The following is a 22,886-nucleotide window of genomic DNA, read 5'->3' on the forward strand; positions in this document are numbered from 1 at the left end:
CGTTTGTTCTAAAGCAGGTAAAGATATTCTTATGATACGTTCATGAACTTTGCTGAACATACTTAGCAGGCAAATCGGACGAAAATTGCCCACGCCTTTGGGATCCGCGGTCTAATGTATATCTTATACGTTTGCTAGTTTCAAAGACGGGTAGTTTTGGCTTCCATAACTTTAATGGTGATATATATATTTTTTATGTTTACTTCACATTAAAGTTACAGCGTAACCCCCATACCAAAGTCAACCAAAATCAACGGATTATGATCATGCACTTGAATGGCTCTGCAATTACATGACCATGATGACGTCGATGGATTCTATTTTTAGCATCTGGTTCACATTGTTCATTAAGTTGAAACCAATTGCAGTTAGGTTGAAAATACCTTTTGATAAGTAAAAACAATTAATTTATTCCAAATTTGTTATTAGTTATTTGAAATAGAAAAAATAACAGCAAAATAAACACTACATTTTTTAGGTCAAATGTAGGTCAAATGGATATTTTCTGAAAATCTTGTTATCACGTGATTAAATTTGAACACAACTATGACCTAGTTAAGGAATGTTATAATCGGATTTATTAATATGATACATCAACTATCTATAAAGCGTTTTTTTGGTTTTGAAAATGTGTTTGTGAACTACATTTTACTTCATTTATCTGAGGATATAGTTATTTTGTCTGTACAATGCATACAAGTGAAATAACAGCGTGACATAAAAATGTAAAGAATTCTGGTAGGGTTTGGATACAGCGTTCTCTTCAGCGAACATGTCCCAAAAGGTAATATATAACGTGTTCGCGGAAATTCTTTAGCTAAAAGACGGGGTACCTTACCTCAGCGGAGAGAATAGTTTAAATTGTGCGATTGAAATGAGCTATGTCTGCAATTTCTTGAAGTAACTATTTACAGAATAATCGCCTGTCGTAAGCCAGTTATTAGAACAAAGATTGAAGCAATGACATCTTGACATGATATATCGAAGTCAGGCATAGTTGGACTCTCCCCTTCAGAAGTGTTTATGTTACTAGTATGACTATACGGAACACTCAATATAGATTAAGATTGGAAAGAAAACGTGTTCAAAAGATTGGCCTTGTCGGAATTGGATTCTTATTTTCAGTCACCATACCATGAATGAATGGGGGTTGCTCCCAAGACGGAGAAGAAGGGTTGACGAAGTGTTTTAGAAAATTCCAGAAGAGAATGTTATGGTTTTGCGAAGCTTTCAGCAAGTTTCTCATAATGAACATGCTTCGTAGTTTTGACAAGGTGAGTCATGTTATTGCGTTGTTGATTGTAAATGCACGAGTGTTTATACAGATTTTTTCTTTTCACCTGCGTGTAAACCCATCTTCTATGTCGTAATGCCTTTCTGATTTTAGTATGGAACCACGGGACAGTTTGTGTACGCATCGTTACACATTTAGTAAGAATACATATCTTACAAAACGACATGAGTTGATTGGTAAACCAATTCGTGTAAATATCTACACGTATTTCATTATTACAGCATGTATCCCAATCAGAATCTTCAAATATCTGAAGTCAAATTGCGAAAATTTGCTTGAACGGTTAACCGCCTTCACTTTCAATGATGGAATCAGGAGAGAAATATATATATATATATATATATATATATATCAATGAGCGATTAAGAAGATGCAGTGAAATGAGTTGAATCAGTTGTGAAAGATTTGTTTGTTTATTTACAGGAAATCTGCCCATATGATACTTAATATATTTGGCAATAACAATAACAGGAGAATAACTATAATAATTTGTATAGGTAGATTATTTACGGCTCTATTTAAAAAAAACTTAATATATTTTTAAACGATTATAGATTCATATATGGGGAACAGGCTGGGTTTAGAAAAACTGCAAAACTATTTACTTCAAAAATATGATTTTTACTTTTACGAAAAATGTAAAATTGTATTAATGAGAGCATGGAGCATATATCTCCTATTATGTTATCTTTTTAATTCATGACTTAGTTACGCATATGTCATTAGGGAATATATGGGTAGATGTAAATTATATAATATTATATAAATAATATTGTTTATGCTTTTTGGAGTTCCCAAAACTGACAATCCATTTATTTCTTTTAATAAAATTTTAAGAATATATTTATGTCAATATAGTTTTAAGTCAAATGTGCTATTGTATTTATACAACTGACTTCATTAGTGACAGGATATCAGAGCACATTATATTTAGAAACAGTTTATACTAAGTTATGATTGCAATACAGACATACTAAGAATTAAAACTGTGATTTTGCGTTCTTTGAATGATTTTGTTCATATGATTAAAAGCGCTGATTCGAATATATGTTATGCTCATGTGATGTATTTTAATTTTGTTGTTTTATCTACATTCAGTTTGATATTTTAAAGACACAAACGGATTGTCAGTACATGTATTAACTATAGATATCTTACACGTATATTCAAGTTTTAAACCTTCATAAAAATACCTTGTGTGTTGATATCTACTATAATGGTCAACGTTATTATAAAAGTTCATAAATCGATATTCCCGTACGCATACACATATATTAAAATATAGGGAATGATTGCAATCGAATAATCCTATAGTTCTAAATAAGTTGGGTGCATTAGCCGATTATTTTATTAAAACTTTCAAATAACACTTACATATCAGTATATCCTTAATTTTGTGTAGATATTCCATGCATGATTTCTTTTTTATCTAGATCACATCACAATATGGAGATTCGCTTATCCATTTGTACACGAACAACTAATTGATGCTCTAAACCCTACCAAACGACGTGGACATTTCGACATTTGTTTTCTGTTTAGTTCGTTCTTTTCTCTGTTTTTTTTTAACTTTCGGTGGTTTTGCATAAAGATTTAATTTAATATAATCTTAACCTGTTAAGTGTTCCAATTATAAATTTCATTCATAAACTTTTGAAATACCCCGTGGTCCTCGTACTTTTTTGTCACGATTCACCTTTTACCAAACATTAAGGCCAAACAATTACAGATATTGGTTTTACTGTATGAAGTTTTATATATGTTTTGTTTTAAGAATCCATCACAATGTTTGTCGATTAGGTAACCTGTAGGATGTCATACTTGTTCTGTTGAATTCAAAACAAACAAGTCGTTTTGCAAACTTATGTGCTATGTAATGCCGTCTATTTTCCCATAGTATACTTTTTAATTCTTAATATTTTTCAATTACGAAACGACTCGTGATAATAAGGCAAATATGGAACTGTTTTATTTTCAATATATAAAGAATGTAACACCTGAAATTTAATCATTATAAATAAATGTATTTTAACGTTATTCAATGTTTTATTTTTATTTTTTTACTGTTCCCGTAGGGATTTTTCAATACCACATGTGTTTATGGAATGTAGTTTATCTATGTCGAACCTGTGTAGGTTTGTTTTGGTATCCTCATGTGTGTGTTTAAATTGTAGCAATCATTTGCTGTACGATATTTTGAGCGTCTATGCAATTAAAGTAATTGTCGTCGTCTTTGTTGTTGTTGTTGATGAAAATAAATAAATTTCAACCTTTCACTTAAGTCACAAATACCTTGAACCCCTTACAATTGTTTTAAACACTGTCTTTGATATCCTTTATCCAAGTGTGCGAGAAAAGTTCTGCAAGTAGACCATCGTCCTTGTTAATAGCTGGAAACATGTGTTATTGCAGTTGCATTTAAAACGGTTTAATTTTTCACGTATTCATATTGTATTCATATTGTAAACATGCATTCGAATATCATTGTTTTAATAGATGTTGTTGTTTAATATTCAAGTTTCCTTATGTTTATGACATTTTGTAATTTGCTATACAAACTGTTGTCCATAAGGGATCAGTTCTTAAATAAAACCGAGAGCTGGTATTCTCCTCCATTACGTTTTAAAGAAGGCCAATTATTTTGGGTATGTAATATGTGTGACTTAACTACCCCTTTACAGACTTTGAACTTTTTTTCCGAGATAACACTAAATACAGACTACTCGGTTAGTGTCGAATACTATGTTATTATTTGAATCTAAGAAAATATAAAAACACGAGCCTTGGCATTTTTTTCTTAAATTTCCAGAAAATAACAACACTCCTTCATCAACTACTTTCAGCGCTTTGTTTTTTTTGCAACGTGCAAGATCGTGTATTGTAGCATGTTGAAAAAAAGTTCCGTACAATTCCACTTAATAAATGTCAAAATCGTCAAAAGATGTGAGTGTTTTATTTTATATTATAATGTTTGCCGGTTTGTTATCTGATTGCTAACTGAATGCTATCATGCAAATACTCACATCAAACAACGTAGTTGAATTAACTGCGTGTCAGCACCAAGTTGAATGTTATGTCATTGAATTAAATGATCTCTGTGACATGTTTAATTGGTTATTTGATTCATTTTAAAGTAAAATATTTATGGACGTTTAGACGTTGGAAGTACAACGACGTGAAGAACCCTCGAAACAAGTTTTAGTGTCTTCCTGAAGATCGAAAATACTTATTGATGGATTTAATTATCTTAGATATGTTCACTTAAAAATAAGGTGTTACTTCAGCGATTCCTTTGTTACGATGTACTATAATGTACTTGGTTAGTTTTGGCCGAGTTCGTTACTAAAAATAACCGATGCTATATCAACATTGTTAAATACAACAAGATGTGTACAATGGGCTGTTATTCAACGACTATTTGTACGATGAAGGGATAACAGTTAAAATACATCAAACCTTTGACATCTATCCGTTTCGCAGCAGACTGAATCAAAATCCCATCGATGTCTTTGACATTATTATGCACCGTGCATATATAGAGACCCTTATCTTCCAATGACAGAGAAGCGATCGTAACAAGAGTATTATCCCGGACGCCTGATTTTTCTGTGTTGTTGTTTGGAATCACTGTTTTTCCGAACGTCTGTTTAAAGCCAGTAAATGTATACAAGGGTGGATAACCATTGGCTGCGCAAGTGAGGATCAGCGGTGAACCTTCCGTTAAAGATGACGCCGATTGAACGATCGACACTTCAGGCGCATCTATTAACATTTTAAAAACATGTAATTACCATTGTACTTACTTAAGTATAGATTGTATCTTTATCAAATATGTATGTTCTTGTCCATAGATACGTTACATACATATCTAACGCAATTTATCTCAAAATTAATGGCCTGCAGCGATGCAAAAGTGGGTGGGGAAGGTCAAAAACTAAAACGCTTAAAAGTGCATGTGTTTTTAGCTTTGAAGAACGATCATTTTTGGGAGTGAAACATTTATTCTTGGTGACATGTTTTTGGTTAGTTAGGAGTTAAACAAATTTTACAAAAAAATATTTTAACATATTTTGTATCAAAAAGCATTCACATTAATACGGAAAGGTCTGTCGACATTAGTACTTCGTTTTTATGTTAAAATGCTCCCGACTATTCAACAATGCCTTGAGAGATCTTGATGATATATTGTCAAATAATAAAATTATTCAGGAAAATAATGTAATTTCGTGGATGAAATTCGTTTCCGGGTTAGAAAAATACATATATCTTTTTTTGAATAGCTTTTATCAACACAAAGCCATAAGACATTGTTGATTGGGCAGTTCCGATAAATTTGACTAACAATTTTTTTTGTATTAAATCATTTCCGAGAAAAACGTTTTTTGATTGGAAATCTGATAAAATATTCTTTCTTAAGAAATGCTCAACTCCTAATTACAGCTTTTCATGTTGCATCGGATTTATGAGACATGATTGTAAAATATTGACCCTCACAACTAAACAGAAGTTGAATATTTAAAACATTAAAAATTTGGTCCCTCAATCGACTTTTGCATCGCAGCCGACCCTTGATACAAAAACATTAATGGAGAAAAAATACTGTCGGCTTGATATTTGGATGAGACGTTTATCGTTGATCAAGGATCTTCTTAATGTTGTGTTTATTGGTGTTATTTTGAATATTTTCAAGCCTAACGATATAACAAGGAACACAGTTTGACATAGTGATGCTTACGTATATATCTTTTTTTCAACGTAGCGGGTAAACCGAAATTTTGTTATATCAACTACATCGTCGTTTGGTCATTACAGGAGAGCTCTTTTAATTTGTGTTATGTACACATTTGCAATGTATTAAAAACGTAACGAGAAAACAGATTCAGTAATGGACCTTACATTGTACAAGAAGCTGAAATCCACTTCTAGCTGTTTTAGTTAAGGTCGTGTTTATATTGGCAACATCACATCTGTATTCGCCTGACATGAAGCGATCGACGTAAACAAACCTCAGACTTTCATTCCAGGACATTAAAGCGTTGTTTGTCACATTTCTCCAGGTGTGGGAACAGCCCGGCCAGCAGTCAGAAGAGCAGGTTACGTTCAGGAGAGTGTCGCCTTCCGAAGCTGTGTACTTAGAGGATACGCTCAATATAGCGGTGTCGGGTCCATCTGATGAATACAGTTCGTATTTGTTATTACTGTATAAAATGTGTGTTTTCGGTCCGTTGTGCCAAGAAAACATATGACGTTGGATCAACCTCGGATAAAGGTTGAATTTAGGTCGCAACGTCGGCGACTTAAATACAACTTTGTATCAGCGTCGACATCACGATGTCAGTGTCCGATGTCGCAATTAGACATTGAACCGCCGACGTTGTGATTTGGTTATAGTTTGTTTTTAGTTGTATTTTATCAAGTTAATACATGTTATACATATTATGTGACAAGTAGTTGCTCGAATAATCGTTATACTGATGCAAATTAATTCGATCATTTTATTTATTCAAGTTGCTTCCTTTGTTTGCGGCTATGGTTTCTGTAATGGAATTTCCGCATGGTCTCGCATTTGTACAGACGTTTTTCTTTCTTTTGAAACATATTGTTTAAATTGATACAGATGAACAAAACTTTGCAGAAATAGTTTATTCGATAGCTTCTCACCGTGTTGTTTCGATAATTCAGAAGAAAATGCACGTTTCCTTTTGACACGCGCAATTTTGAACCCATTTCGATCCGCATTATTGATCACCTGGGTGTACGAATATTGACGATAGAGAAATATCCAATTACTGTTAAATAATAAAACTGCACATTTAATTCAACCCGATTCGTCATCATTCGGCATCGCGCCGATTCGTACTATTTTGTGTGAGAAGACAATGTTTATTGTTCTCTTCAATACCATCTCTATTTTGATATAGATATAAGTCTTGTTCATTTTTTGAAAAAAAAAACTTGTACATAATCCGAGTTGAATGTTACATAATGAATGTTCAGTATGGTAAACACGATTAAACATTTGATTTTGGTCGTTATCACGACGTTGTTCCAACGTCGTAACTCCGTTTGTTGATTCAACGTCGGAGTCTGATGTCTAAAAACATTTTTAACCAATATACAAAGTCTAACTAACGTCAATTGTTTGCTGGGATAGGTGTGTGTTAAAGAGCAAAAACCGAGCGACATCGGTAGAAAACGTGCATTATTCAGTCAATTCACGTCCCGTTAACGATCGTCTTTTTTGTTTAACATTCACACTTTCAGGGCGGTCATCATAAAAATGGACGCTGAGCGATCAGAGTTTGTAATTTCATTCAAACACCTCCCGACTGATGATATTTCTGTCAATTTGATTCAGAACAAAAGACTAATCTGAGATGCTTCCATTACGTCGTTTACAATAAACAACAAAATGTTCATCATTTCTTTTCTCTGATGCTGAGTATTAAAAGATGGAAGTTATCAATCCAGACCAAGTGGCTTTTGCGCAATGTTATTCGGTTCTAATTAGATGCCAAAACATATTTATGTTAGAGTAGAAACATATCGGTGATAAATCGATTACCCGATAGTTATTATGCGTAAATAATCCAAGTGATCCAGTATGATGCAATGCACTCGTGCTGTAGACCATTTTACGGGCCTTTACAGATGGCAACGAGCATAAAAAGGTGTATTAACCCAATCTATAATTATTTTCTTAAATATTGACTTTGGAGAAAAAAACGTTATGTGCTGGTATAGTAGTTTGATAAATTATATTCAGTAATATGTGAATTAATGTAACAGTAAACACTCGTTTAGGGATTGAGTATTTCTTCAGCAGCCTTAATATTAAATGGCACAGTGTTTATTTATAATACACACTACACCAACAATAAATTCCTTTGACTGTTAATGAAGTTTGGTTTGCAATAATCGTCATGAATACGTCTTGACCTAATCTCAACCGGAAACATGTTTCCTGGAAAAGTATTACCTGATTACTAGCCCTTCTCAGGCTTAATTAAGAACAAGGAGCAATTTTTAATACCGAACGTGTGATAAGAAAGCATGTTGAATTTTAATTTGAAGTTTATGTTAAAAACTCACTTGATAGTTTACCAGGTGATTCGTTTCAAAATAGATACTACATCCTCCAGTCATTTGGCCAATTTTACTTACACATCAGATGCAAATACTTACACCTGACGTTTATGTTCACCACTACGCTGACTGCCCTATCATTAGATGTAGGATTCGTTGCCTCACACTGGTAGGTTCCTGCCTCATTCCTCGTCACCTCACCAAGTGCAAGGTTGTGATTGTTTGACGCGGAGGAAGGGGTGGGTGTCGTCTTTCTCCAGTTATATGTGCAGCTTGGATAGCAGCTGGCACTACAAACTATCGTGATGATGGGCTGATTCTCGTTTACTGTGTAACTCACCACAGATGGGCTTATTGACGCCGTATTCGGGCCGACTGGAAACAAAACATTGTACCAGGAATACGGTAGATCTTATTTGATAATGTCAACTAGGAGTGAAACAACCAAATATATCAACACTCTTATATAATATCACAATATATTGACATAGTGTGGGGTCATTGCGATTGTAAGGAATTCCTTTTTCAGTACTTGTTAAATATTGGAATATGTGCATGTATTAAACGTGATCAATATATCCTCTATTCGTTTGGAATGGCGACTGAAAACAAAACATTGTACCAGGAATACGGTAGTTCTAATTTGATAATGTCAAAACGCAAGCAACTCGAAGTGATGCAACCAAACATATCAACATTCTTATATAATATCAAAATATATTGACATAGTGTTGGGTCATTGCGATTGTAAGGAATTCCTTTTTCAGTACTTGTTAAATATTGAAATATGTGTATGTATTAAACGTGATCAATATATCCGCTATTCGTTTGGAAGATTTTGTTTGCTGTATACGGAAGAGAAAGTACAGCACGCTGTACTGAACAATCCATACCAAGCTACTTTCGTTTTCCGATCCTGTATCAGCATAGTAATGCGTGTTGAGTGCAGCGTATGAAACACTGGTGTTAAAACGAAAGTAACATATGGAGCATATCATACTTACTTAGGAAAGCATTCTATTTCCTAAAGAAGCAATTCCGAAAGAGTTCTCCTGCTGATTTGTGTTCGTTTCCACGAACATGCAGGCTCGGTTTAAAGAGGACATTAATAAAAGAAGTAATCTGGTGAAATAAACTGTGTTTCCTATGTCTAATTCATCAATTTTTAAAATAAATTTTAATGTGGTTGCAAAAGAGTCGTAGTTTTCAATCAAAGTCGCAAAAATATCATCCACGAATAGTTTAATTCTCACTTACATATGACCTTCACCTCCACCATCGGCCCATTCTGTGTTGCGGATGTGCTTGGGTTTGTAGCGGTACATATGTATGATCCTGCCTCTTCACTTCGTAGGTGGACAAGATTTAAGATTGCATTGTTCCGTACAGTTCCTGTAGTGCCGACTTTCGACCAAGTGTACGCACATTCCGGGTGACAACTTGCTGTACAGGTAATGTCTCCTAGGGTTTCACCCTTTGTCTTCATATACAAGGTTGTAGGAGGAGATAATAACATTTTATCAGGACCATCTGCAATTATATTTGCAAATGTTAATAAAAGTGTAAAGGTGTAAAAATTCCGGGTTACACACTGTGAACCAGGAACTGAATCATAAAGATCCCTTGTCGTTGTATTGTGTTGAAGAAGATAGGGAAATCGTTTCAGGGTCGTCTGCAATGGCATGTACACTCGATTTTAAAAGTGTACATATATATACATTTCCGGAATGTTATTGCTATCCTGGTTACGTTTCAAAATTGCTGTAGAGGAATGACCATCTGCATTAATATTGAAAATAGTTTATACAAGGTGTACGCATATTAGGGTTACAGAAAGCGGAGCAGGTTATCTATCCCATACCGTCGCCCTCCATCTCGCTATTTCGACTGCATATATATGCATACCAATTCGGTAACATTTGCATGACATACGCGTACCAGAGAAAAAAGTAGGTAATTAGTTCTATCAAAAAGGAAAATACGTCCTTAAAATCACCAAGCTGAAAACAAAGGTGCAATGGGAAAACACCATAAACAGCATCCGGATTAAGTTTGCAAATCTTGAATTGTATTTTCTTTGTTTTTCACCCAATGCTGTGTTTTTATTTTTGTATTTTTGAAATGGGTTCAGTGATACTAATAAGATATATTTTTTGTTTCCTGATATTTGATTTAGAAATTTTTTATTTGCATTTAAAGTCAAGGTTTCCAATGGGATTCCCATTGAAAAAAAATGCTTTTCCCTTTGGAAGTTCTTTTTCCAATTGGAAAATCAGCCCAACAGATTTTGTTGGAAAATTCTCCCACATTTTTCAAAATATAATAAGTGATAAATAACAATCATTATCATCAATGGTTATAATGTTAACTCGAAAAAGTGCGTTTACAGCACAATTTATCATTTTTTGCGAAAAAAAATCCCGTCGACCAATTTTTCCAAGTAAATTTTCCCATGATTAAATATGGGAAAAAACAGGAATTTGGAAAACTCCAATTGGAAAATTGTCCAATTAGAATCTTCCAATGGAAAACATTGGTAATGGACCTATTCCAATTGGAGCTTCTGGCAATCAATGTTAATGGGAAAAAATCACTTACCTAAATCTCTTAAAAGAATTTCTATTGATTTATTTAGAAATATATTGTTGTTTTTTTATTGTTAACCTGTGTCCTGACATTGTATCCAATTCCATGCTATCACTTCTGTGCCAATGTCTTAGCGATAAGATTTAAGAATATTAATGAATTATAACACAAAAAATAATATCAGAAATTGCCTGAAGTTTTATTACTCAACCAGTGACACAAATTCCATTTTTTAAATATATTTAAACTAATTTCTATTCCTCAGACGTCCTTTTTCTTGAATCGATTAAGACGTGGTTACAAGCGACTAAGAATTTGTTCATTTTGGGACAAAAGTTATGACAGTTTTACTTTTGCAAACGTTATTTCGGTTGTCGATTCCTTTGTACAAAAATGTACCATTGTCTTTATTTTTAATGAAGATATAATTAATTTATGGTGGACCATATGCAATGTTATACCTGAGATAATAGGTTATTTCATAGACAGTGTTGATTTAAACATATTTTATTCCACATGTCTATGTATCTATATCTATCTATATCTATATCTATCTATCATATATATATATATATATATATATATATATATATATATATATATATATATATATATATAGATATAGATATAGATATAGATATATATAGATATAGATACATAGACATGTGGAATAAAATATATATATATATATATATAAGTAAGTTACACGTTATGCAGAATAATGAGAAGGTTAGACAATTTCAATTACATGTATATGTTGTTAATGAAAACATGCAGAATATTATCTTAAGAGAACGGAAGAATGCGTTTGAATTTATGTATAAAAATGATGATTTCGGTAACAAAAAGAAGAAAAGAGAGCATGGATGCAAACAAAAGTAGACAGAGTGAGAATATATGTAAGTTTGATGATAGTTGGGTACCTATACCGTTTAATGGAAAGGGCCAAGTCTGGGAATATAGTATAATCAGAGGCGTTTCTAGTCTTGTAAGAAGTTATGAACAACACTAAAGATTTTTTAGTTGGTCTCGTTGTTAAGGGTGGGATCATCATTGAGAATTATATCAATGTCAACACGTGTGATTCTAGACATATCACGAATTAAAGTTTGTCGAATATCCGTATACAAGAGACAATGCAGGAAGAAATGAGTGCTACTTTCAACTTCCCCACATTCGCATCGAGCATAAATTATTATATTTTTGCAAAACAGGTGATAGCTAAGGGCACTACAAGTAGTACGCAGTCGAGCGTGGAGTACCTGCAAGCGACGGCTACCGTTGTAATAGTAAGGAGGGCAGACTGAAGATTGATTGTAAAATAGATCTCTTGAAAGAAGCAATAAAAGGGCTGTCCTGCACATCCCGAGAAAGTTCATTCCATGCACGTACAGAAGAAGGAAGGAAAGAGGAAAAGTAAGAACTAGTATGTGATATAACCGTAACTTGTCCATTTCTGACATAGTGTGCGCCAGGTGTAGGCTGCAATTTTTGTGCTCTTCAACTTTTGGATAATTTTGCATAAAGGAGTGACTCTAGAGTTTAGAATTTTGGTAGAGATATCTATGAACTTGTGACCAACATGTTGCTGAGTTTGTTTTGTGGAATTATTATTGGAATATTGAGATATATTGATTTGAAACAATTGAAAATACATAAATATTGGAGATATTGGATTTATACTTTCATAATATCCATAGTGTTTGTGAACAACATCTCACACATGGTAATGACTAACCTATTGTTACAGTATAATAGAGAACAATTATTGGATTTGAGATCTGCACCTAGAGGGACCATACTACCAAATGAAGAAACATTATCAGTTTTGAAAGAGTATAATCTGTTGAAATATAGAGGTAAACGAGCTGGTCGGCCAAGGACAAAGTGTAATGCTGGCATTCATTTGGCAAACTTAGTGCAAATTAAGTTAGACCCTACATTTATCAAAAATTCACATAGACAAAGGAAATTGAAAATTGCTACCGTAAATACAAGGTCAATAAGAAATAAATCTGCTGAACTTCTCCAGAACATCTTTGAGGAAAATATTGACTTTTGTGTGCTAACTGAAACTTGGCTTCGGCCTGATGGTGATGATGTTGTTAGAGGTGAACTTTCTCAGGATGGCTACTGTTTTGATGACAGTCCCAGACCCGATCGCAGTGGTGGGGGAGTAGGCATCTTGTACAGAGATAATGTTAAAGTGTCTAAACATTCTAGCAAAGTTTTTCAGTCATTTGAGTGTGTTGAATGGAAAATATCAATCCACACTTTCATTCTTTTCGAGGTTGGTATATATAGACCACCATATTCCGAGAAACACCCGGTAACTCAGGCTACATTTATGATAGAATTTACTGAGTATCTAGAACATGCCACGGCGCAATCGGGGTCCATGGTAATCCTTGGCGACTTCAATATTCACATAGACATTGCATCGAACTGTTACACCAATTTTTTTTTCAATGTTTGAACACATTTGGACTGATTCAGCATGTTAACACACCTACGCATATCGGTGGGCATATCACTGACTTAGTAGTCACGAAAAAGGAAGATAAACTTGCCAGTATCAGCAACCTACTCACAGACTATTACATTTCTGATCATTGTTTTGTGACCTGTAACATAGAGCAATCTCGTCCCCCACTGGTAACAAGAAGCATAAAATCACGTAACTGGAAGCGTGTATCTAATGAACTGTTAGAAGAGGATTTGGGAGAACTGAATGATTTGACAGACAAATCCTCCACGGTCGATGATCTTGTTTCTGAATTTTATAAGTCTACAGCTGGCATAATGGACAAACATGCCCCTTTCAAAGAAAGAGTGATTACATGTTGATCCATGGTACTCTGGCTATTTCAAACATCTTAAGCAGTTTAAACGGGCAATAGAGAACATTTTCTTTAAGGACAGGTCTGACATTACTAAAAAGGTGTATACGAATGTACGAAACTCGTATACTGCTGCATTAGCATCGGCAAAGAATGAGTTCTATCAAAACATAATCGGTGAGGCAGAGGGAAATGTGAAGAGACTGTATAATGTCACTTCCGACTTACTGGGACGGTCAAGGGATAATCCACTTCCACCTCACACAAGCGAAGTAAACCTGGCAAATGACTTCTTACGGTATTTCAATGACAAAATTACAAAACTTCGCAACGAACTGGACAATATGGACACTCAAAAGTCATTACAAGCTACGTGGACAAATGTGTGACCATGTTTTAACAGAATTCCAGCCATTAAGCGAGAATGACATAACTAAAATTGTGAAAGATTCAAAATCAACAGCATGTGAACTGGATATTTTGCCTACACCAAAGCTTAAAGAACACTTGTCAAAATTATCACCAGTAATAACTGAAATTGTCAATCAGTCATTATCATCTGGCGTGTTTCCAGAGGAATGGAAGAGTGCCGTTAACAAGCCTGTTTTGAAAAAGAAAGGCCTACCTCTAGAACTGAAAAACTATTGGCCGGTGTCCAATCTTACTTTTCTGTCAAAATTCTTGAAAAAGCGGCAATGAAACAGATTTCTTGTCATATTGAATCCAACAACTTGCTACCATCTTACCAAAGTGCATATCGTAAATTTCACAGTGTTGAAACTGCTATGATGAAAATGTACAGTGACCTTTCAGATACAGCTGATAAACGCCGCGTATCCATTGTAGTTATGATTGACCTCAGTGCCGCGTTTGACACCATCGATGTACCAACACTGCTTAAAATTTTACATGATTACTTTTTCATCCAAGGCATCCCATTGAAATGGATTGAGTAATATTTAACCAACAGAACAATGAAAGTTGTCATTGAGCAGTCGGCATCTGATACCGAACCATTGAGATTCGGTGTCCCTCAGGGTTCTTGTGCTGGCCCAGTACTATTTACTCTATATATAGCTGCCCTTAACAAAGTAGTGCAGAAGTATCCAGCAGATCTATATGGATACGCGGATGACCATAAAGTTGCCTTCAAATTTAGCGCTGATAATACTGAAAGTGAGACAATCGTTCTTCAACAACTCAACGATTGCCTTAATGACATTGTGATGACTGAGTTCAAACTAAAGATGAATATCAGTAAAACAGAAATAATTGTCTATGGGACACAGCAACAACTGTCCAAGTTGAACATAACCAGTGTTAACGTTGGTGGGATCGAAGTCAACTGTGTCGATACTGTTCGAGATTTGGGGGTACAGATGACCAGTACTCTGAGTTTTGATAAGCATATATCCAGAAAGTGTCAAATAGCAAATATGCAATTAAGAAATCTGAAGACAATCAGAAAACATCTTACTCAGAAATCCGCAGAAATACTCGTTCATGGTCTGATACATTCACATCTGGACTTTTGCAATGGTCTATTTACTGGTATTCCAAGTTACCAACTGGACAAATTACAACGTGTACAGAATCATGCTGCACGCATTGTTACTGGTGCCACATACGAACAACCTAGTGTGGAGATTCTTAGATCTCTACACTGGCTTCCGATTCGTGCCAGAATTATGTTTAAAGTGATTGTGACTGTGTTTCGTGTTTTTAATGGCATAGCACCTTCGTTCCTTTGTGAGATGTTTATTTCATCTAAAAACCAATACCGACAGAGACTGAGATCATCCTCGTCAAGTCATCTCTTTGACATTCCAACTACAAAAACTAAACTTGCTGATAGATCTCTAGCAGTTGTTGGACCTCAGTGGTGGAACTCATTACCAAATTATTTGAAGGACATTGCTAATGAAAAGCAGTTAAAGTCAAAACTAAAGACATACTTGTTTGGGCGGTTTAACAATTAGAATGTTGTGTAAATGACTATATCAAATATACTAAACTCAAGAGTGACTATACGAAGTGCTTTTAAAATCATATCGCATACAATATTTCTTTAATATTATTGCTAATTTTGTGTATGTATGTATGCGATGTTTTGTTCTGATATTGTACAGCGCAACCGAATATTTTATACATTTTTGCGCTATATAAATCCTTTGTATTTGTATTTGTATTCTTGTATTAGATGCATTGCGTAGTTGAAAAATCTGAGAACCAACAGCTTGGGGTGTAAGGGATGATAAATACCCAGGTACAAGGCCGTTGTCCATTTTATAGAAGAGACATAGTTTGTGATTGAGTCGTCTTTATGAAAGAGTTGGCCAGCTCAGTTCCTTATGAAGAACAGAAATATATACAAGCTTTGTAGCCCCACAGACGATTTTACCGGCCTCATTTTTTATCTTTTGAAGTTCATTTTTTTCGTAGTCTGTACAATTATCCAACACTGTATCAGCATATTCAAGAATTGGGCGAATGTATGAAAAATAGATAATTTCTAGACATTTTCTGTACAAACGGAATTTTAGCTTTCGCATGATGCAAATGCGTTTGAGGGCTTTACTTTTAATGTACTCAAAGTGCTCGTGCCATATGCAGTCACTGGAAAGGACCAAACCAAGATGTTTATGCGAGTTAGTTTCTGAAATTTGTTGACCATACATAGTTAACTCGGGATAAAAACGAGGTTGTCGTTTTTGGGAAAACAAAATTGACATAGATTTTGCAGGGCTAAAGGTAACTAACCATTTATCAGCCCAAGTACTTATGCTATCAATATCCCTCTGGAATATTTCAGATTATTAGATACTGTTCTGCAGGGGAGCAGGACCTTTCAACCCCAAGATTAATCAACCCCTTCTAAAGACGAAGACTTTTTAAACCCTTAGACCTTTCAACCCCTATTTCAAAGACTTTTCAACCCCTACCTGTTTGAACTTTTCAAACCCTATATCAAAGAACTTTCAACCCCTAGTTGAATTATTTTAATAGATATAATGTAGACCTTTCAACACCTAAATCAAAGACTTTTCAACCTCTATTATTTGATTTTGAGACGGTCCAAGCTAAACACCGTTAAAAACCTTGGAAGGCATTTTCGAATGACAACATTCATCATGTGCCCATGAAATGCCAACCCCACACAAATATAATCGAAGTTGGATTATGATATGTTTTAGAAAAATACCGAACTGTATATTGGGATAGTGAATTTTGCATCACAATATAAACGATATTGGTAATGCCATAGTGTCACTTTTATATATTGTAGTATCTAAGCCAGTCATCCTACAAGATAGAAGAGAAGCAAAAACACACACATGATGTATACTTGTATGTGAATCATCTTGTACATGTGAAAATGGAGTTTACAAATTTTCAGTAAAATAATTTGTTCTTGTTAGCTAGCTAATGTGTCTGAAATAATTAGTTAACTCTCTGATACCGAAATTTGCAGAACAAAATACATTGAAAGCATGAAAATAAAGTAGGGTTTTAATCGGGGGCGAACCTTCGCTTGTTACGTTAAGAAAAAAAAAGATAGCATTACCACTCAGCAAAAGGGACTCGTACATAATTTATTAGATATTTTGTCATTTATACCTTGAAAGCAACACGTGATAATGTCAATTAACAGATCACGATTCAGCATTTTGCTGTTTTGCTAAACGGTTTTGGAATAGAATATGTTATCAATCTATTGGATTTACCTACACAATGAACTCATTCAAGGGTTTTGGAAATCGTTGACTTCAAAGACAATATTTTAGCATATATCAACATTTGTTGAAGGGTTCTAGTTGTCAGTATCTTAGTTGTAACACTGCTGATGTTTTGATACATTTTATTTCGTATAAAAAAAACTCTGTAAAAAACACATTTTACAAGTCACTAAAACTTAAACAATAAACTCATACCTGGTTGAGCTATTTTGAGGTAGTACATGCACGCAAAACGCCATCACATACATCTGCATGCATAAATAGTGAAGCAATGGTTAACATCCTGGCTTACGTATATCCCTCACACATCAAAATTATTTTCGCAATTGCACAAGCGGGCCAGACGGAGGGGGGACAAACACACACATTCCCCCACCCACACTCACTCTCGTCCAAGTTAACTTTTTTTCATTTCAACATAGGGAATTAAGAGTAATAAAACAGCCAAAGGACCATTTTGGACTATAAATTGTATAGAGCCAAAGTTAAAGTCAAATTTTACGCCCCTACATGACACTCCCTCTAATGTCAATCCTGGAACCGCCCCTGAATTGTGCATTCATTGTGTTTATTTCTGAGTTTTTGAACACAAACATGTCACAGTAATTTATACCATGTGCTGTAAAATTTCGAATGTTCAAGACGAATTGTTTTGTTTCATTGAGCTTTGCAGGACGTTGAATGGTACTAAATTTATGCCAAATTGATATCTCAAACACCCATTGGTAAGTCATATATATTTTTTGTATTGCGTTTTGGATATATATAGACAGTCAGGACAACTCGTAAAGTACGTTCACACAGACCTCTTCTGATCCCTACTAGCGGCTCGTGGGGGGGGGGGGGGCGTCCTCCCTAAAATTATCTTAAAGTTTATTTATTTGATATAGTTGTAAAAAGTAATAAAATTAGCATACACACTTTCATATGCATATGATTCGCATTTTTATGTATCGTCATAGTCCCTAAAATCGCGACAAACCTTGATTAGCGGCCATCTTCATCTTTGTTTTTACCGGGTTATCACGGGATTTGCGAGTATCTGCAAGGCTATGACGTCATTTTTACTACGAACTAATTCCTAGAGTAGATGCTTTGAAACTCGCAAAAAAATGTCTTTAAAAACTGACAAATTCACTACAAACAAATGTTAACACTGCAAACAACGTAGTTTTACTAATCCCAAATTAATTGCCATAGAAACCAACCATATTTTCCACAAATCATCCTTAAAAAGTCTCTGGTCGTTTCGTCTGCTGTGTATACAATGCATCAATGACGGTCACGTGACCTAAATTCTTGTAGTAAGGGAAAGCAAAATTAAAATATGTGTTTACATAAGCCATAGTCTTATTGTCAAAATAAAGAAATTATTGAATGTTAATTTCTGTTTAAGGCACATCCCTTAAATACTTGTCGAAATATGGATGAATAAATGGCATGTCTGAAAATAGTAATTAAATTATTTCATTGTTTCGTTCAACTTTATTATTTTTGATTAACTCGTTAGATCCGCGAATCATGGTTAGTCGATGATAGTTTATTCATGTTTGAACTGGGCGTTATGTTGTTGTTTTTTAAATGCGAAGATTCCTGTCTTTGTCATAATCCTACTGGTTAATGGTCTAAACCAAACAATCCAAAAATTCCGAACATTTAATAAATCACAAGTTTTTCTATGGTGAGGCCAAAAAGAAAAAAAAGAATTGGTTTGGTAAGGGTTGTATATTTTTTTCAAAAACAGCGAGGAAAGCTGTTTTATTTTTATTTTTTGTTAGGCTTATTTAATAACAGCATAGAAGAATTGCGGTTAGGTAATATTCATAGCAAGCTTTTAAGTTTTTTTTTTTAAACTACATGTATATTTTAAAGGTAGCATACTCCTAATGGGCATCATTTCAAACTAAGATTAGCTTGATAATTTTTTAATGTGTATCATTTCCTGGTTTAAAAATTTAAAAGAAATTTACTGTTAAATCAACAAATATAATACAACTGTACTGAAATAGCAATATATAAAGCGATTAAAATTTTATGCAAAATGCAAAAAAACAGTATGTTTTACGTTCTCGTTTAAGGAAATAAGGGTTTGAAATTCCCAAACACATATTTCTATTATGTGTAGAAACAAAATTATTTTATTTTTAATGAAAATACTGTAGAAAAATGTTAGCTCATGAAATGGAAAGAAAAACAGATGCTTCTGGGTTGCTTTGAACTGCTCCCATGAACCCACAAAAGATGTCATTCCTGTGCTTAACAATACAGGATAAAACATTGAAATTGAAGCGTTTCAAGTGGAGGTTTTCGTTAGAGGTGTGCTACCTTAACCACACACTTTGCATTTTTTTTCTCTTTTTTAATCTCTTTTCTTTTACCAATGGACTATACAAACAGTAGGGTCAGCCCCAGTATACCATATGTAATGGTCGGGTAACCTGAACCAAAAGTTTAAACAATAATTTAATTTCATGATATAGATAAACAGAGACCCTTACCACCTCTGAAGTTTCATCCTGTTTCGTAAATTATATTTCTTAAAAATCATTTCATTATTCTAATCTGCTGAAAGGTCAAAATGTCACAGGTCATGCGAGCATATTTGAGGCCCTTCAATTAGTATGACCAACATATAAGACTTTTATAAAAATAAATCAAGCTATATAAAAGTACAGTGAAAACAATATATTTTAATCCTAATGTGGTAAATTAACAAAAATTGATGCTTCATACAAAATCTCTCAAAAAAATATAATTTCCTACGTTTGAGTAAAACGAATTAGAAGTAAATTATCTTCCCTTGTTCATAATGGAATAACCGCCAGGTGGCGTTTAATACGCACGAGTATTTCGTGTGCATATGAATGTAAAGGCATTCAGCTTTGGGGAACCCAAACGTTCACATAGATTCCATTGATTGTTAAATTTGAGGTCGTACCGGGCAGTAGGCAGAAGTCCGTGTTTACTGAAGGTACCGGACAAAGCATGGTTTTAATCCTCTTGCATGGGGTAATTCGTATTGGAAGTATATTTATTGTATGTATTTGAAATGACAAATACTTGCATTTCCATGATAATTCAAAATATGCAGTGGAAAAATGTAGAAATTATGGGTTCATTCAGTTTATTCGTAATCTGTAATCAGTCAGAATTTTTTTCTTTTGTTTAAAAAAGGCATCAATAAATGTGTGTAAGAGGAATTTATTTTAGCTACTTTTATATTAAGTGCTTCTAGTTTTACTTAGAAAGTGAGTGTTTCGTTGACATACTATTAAAGAATATTTATGATATTGTCATTCATTGGCTGTGAATGTGGTTGGTTAGTTGGTTTGATTTGTCAACAGTGAAAATGTATTACACACCTTGCGGAAATAATTCTGGATTTTTGGGTTCAGGAGATGTAAAATTCAAAATTTTGGAATAAAAATGAGTTTTTATTAAAATAATACTAATTTGATTATATCATATAAGTTGAGTTGCTAATAAACTTAGAGATAAATCAGACAATGCGAATGTCCGTCGGACAGTCGGACATGTCCGGTATATATCCATGTTGACCGACGAAACTTTTTTTTGGTCGGTCACAATGTCCGGTGAAAAATTAAAGTCAGCACCGTTTAATTTTCGGAAAATTTACTTTCAGTTTCTAAATAAATGTTCAGAGTTATTTTTAACTATTATATCATGATTATTCAGCGTGTTAATCCGTGTATCTTTATTTCGACATGTTTTCGTAAAAGCCGATTAAACGCGTAAGGTTCCGATTTCAGCTCGTACTATCCTGTTATACTTTTATTTTACGGAAATGTTCGGAAATTACAAAATTCCGTAGGTATTTATTTTCGGCGAAGTGGTTCCCGGCAATCGTGTTAATTTAAATATGATGATTAATATACCGAGCTGACTTTTTTCCGAGAACTCTACTTTCGTTTTTGCACAAATGTTGTGCCTGAGTTTGACTTGTAGCACAATTCGTTACATTTTATAACCGTACTGTATCTTTAATTTAGAGATGAATTAAAAGAGTAAAATCTAGCTGTTCCATGGGTAGACGAACCAGAGTTTTTTTTTGGGAGGCAAGGGAAGAAAAAAAAATATGACATAAGATCCGAAAATTGATTTTTTTTACATGATGTTTGGGTTTTTTCGTAATTTATTATAGTACTGTAGGACAAATCTAACCAAAAAGATCTAAACCTGTTAGAATGGGGAATTACAAAACTTATTTAAAAAAGAGGCTTAAAATCAAGGTTTAGGCTGATGTAACTGAATACTGTTTGTAACATTGCGACAGGTAAAAATTTGGTGCGACAGGTAAACTTTCAGTGTTTACCTGTCACAATGTCCTGTGAAGAAGAAAAAGTTTTCGCGTTGTCTGATAAATAAAACTTTTTATGTAAGATTCAGTGATTTGTTCTGTATTTGCTTATAAATACAGATATTGTTTTTATAATTGAACAAGTACATTTGGCTTGGCTGCCATTATAATTACTAGACTGATGAGTTTTCTTATGATATAGTAAAGATGTGTTATTTAAAGATTGTTGTACACAGTTATGTTATTTAAAAGCTTTATGTTACTGTACTACAAAATGATTGCATTATTGATGCAAAAATAAGGAAAATAATCTGAAGAGTATATGAGCGGCATCGCTGATTCACGGCGGAAACGCCAGAGTAATACTTAGATGACATGAAGTAAATTATTAATGATTAAGAAGGGACAGACTGAGTTTCAACCTCATTTGTTTACACATTGTCCAAGATGCAGTGAGTGTGTAATAAATGAGTGGCAGAAGGTGTACTTTTTAACACGCGCGACAGTTAAAATTCTTAATGGTTAATCTTAGCACTTAATGACTGTTATCGTTTGCTATAAATCAAGGCTGTATTCTTATCATAGTATACGTTGGCTTCACCAGTAACGAGTAAATATGCAACTAATGTTATAAACTTATAAAAATCGGCATTGATGATTCAAGGCGGAATCGCCAGAGATGAATAAAATGGTACACTGCACACGGTGGAATCACCAGTACTAGTTTATATGTAAAATTTTTATGAAGTTATAAAAAGCGACATTATTGATTCATAGCGGAAACGCCAGAGATGAATCAAATTGTACACTGTACATGGTGGAATCACCAGTACTAGTTTATATGTAAATATTAAAGTGAAGCAATAAAAAGCGGCATTGCTGATTCATGGCGGAATCGCCAGAGATGAATAAAATTGTACACTGTACATGGTGGAATCAGCAGTACTAGTTTATATGTAAATATCAAAATGAAGTTATAAAAAACGTCATTTCTGATTCATGACGGAATCGCCAGAGATGAATCA

At 34.0% G+C, this 22,886-nt stretch overlaps 1 protein-coding gene across 1 annotated transcript in view; it reads right to left on the bottom strand.

Moving 5' to 3' along the window:
* The window catches only part of LOC128233699 (hemicentin-1-like), a 142,008-nt gene that overhangs the window by 14,340 nt on the left and 104,782 nt on the right, over nucleotides 1–22,886 (bottom strand). The window contains exons 6-9 of the mRNA XM_052947503.1: nucleotides 9,638–9,910; nucleotides 8,480–8,755; nucleotides 6,191–6,463; nucleotides 4,751–5,056 (exon numbers count right to left, since the gene is read on the bottom strand). Of these exons, the coding sequence (XP_052803463.1) occupies nucleotides 4,751–5,056; nucleotides 6,191–6,463; nucleotides 8,480–8,755; nucleotides 9,638–9,910 (1,128 nt within the window). The remainder of the gene's footprint in view (nucleotides 1–4,750; nucleotides 5,057–6,190; nucleotides 6,464–8,479; nucleotides 8,756–9,637; nucleotides 9,911–22,886) is intronic.

The sequence above is a fragment of the Mya arenaria genome, chromosome 5 (assembly GCF_026914265.1).
Source record: "Mya arenaria isolate MELC-2E11 chromosome 5, ASM2691426v1".
In the NCBI taxonomy this organism is placed as follows: Eukaryota; Metazoa; Mollusca; class Bivalvia; order Myida; family Myidae; genus Mya; species Mya arenaria.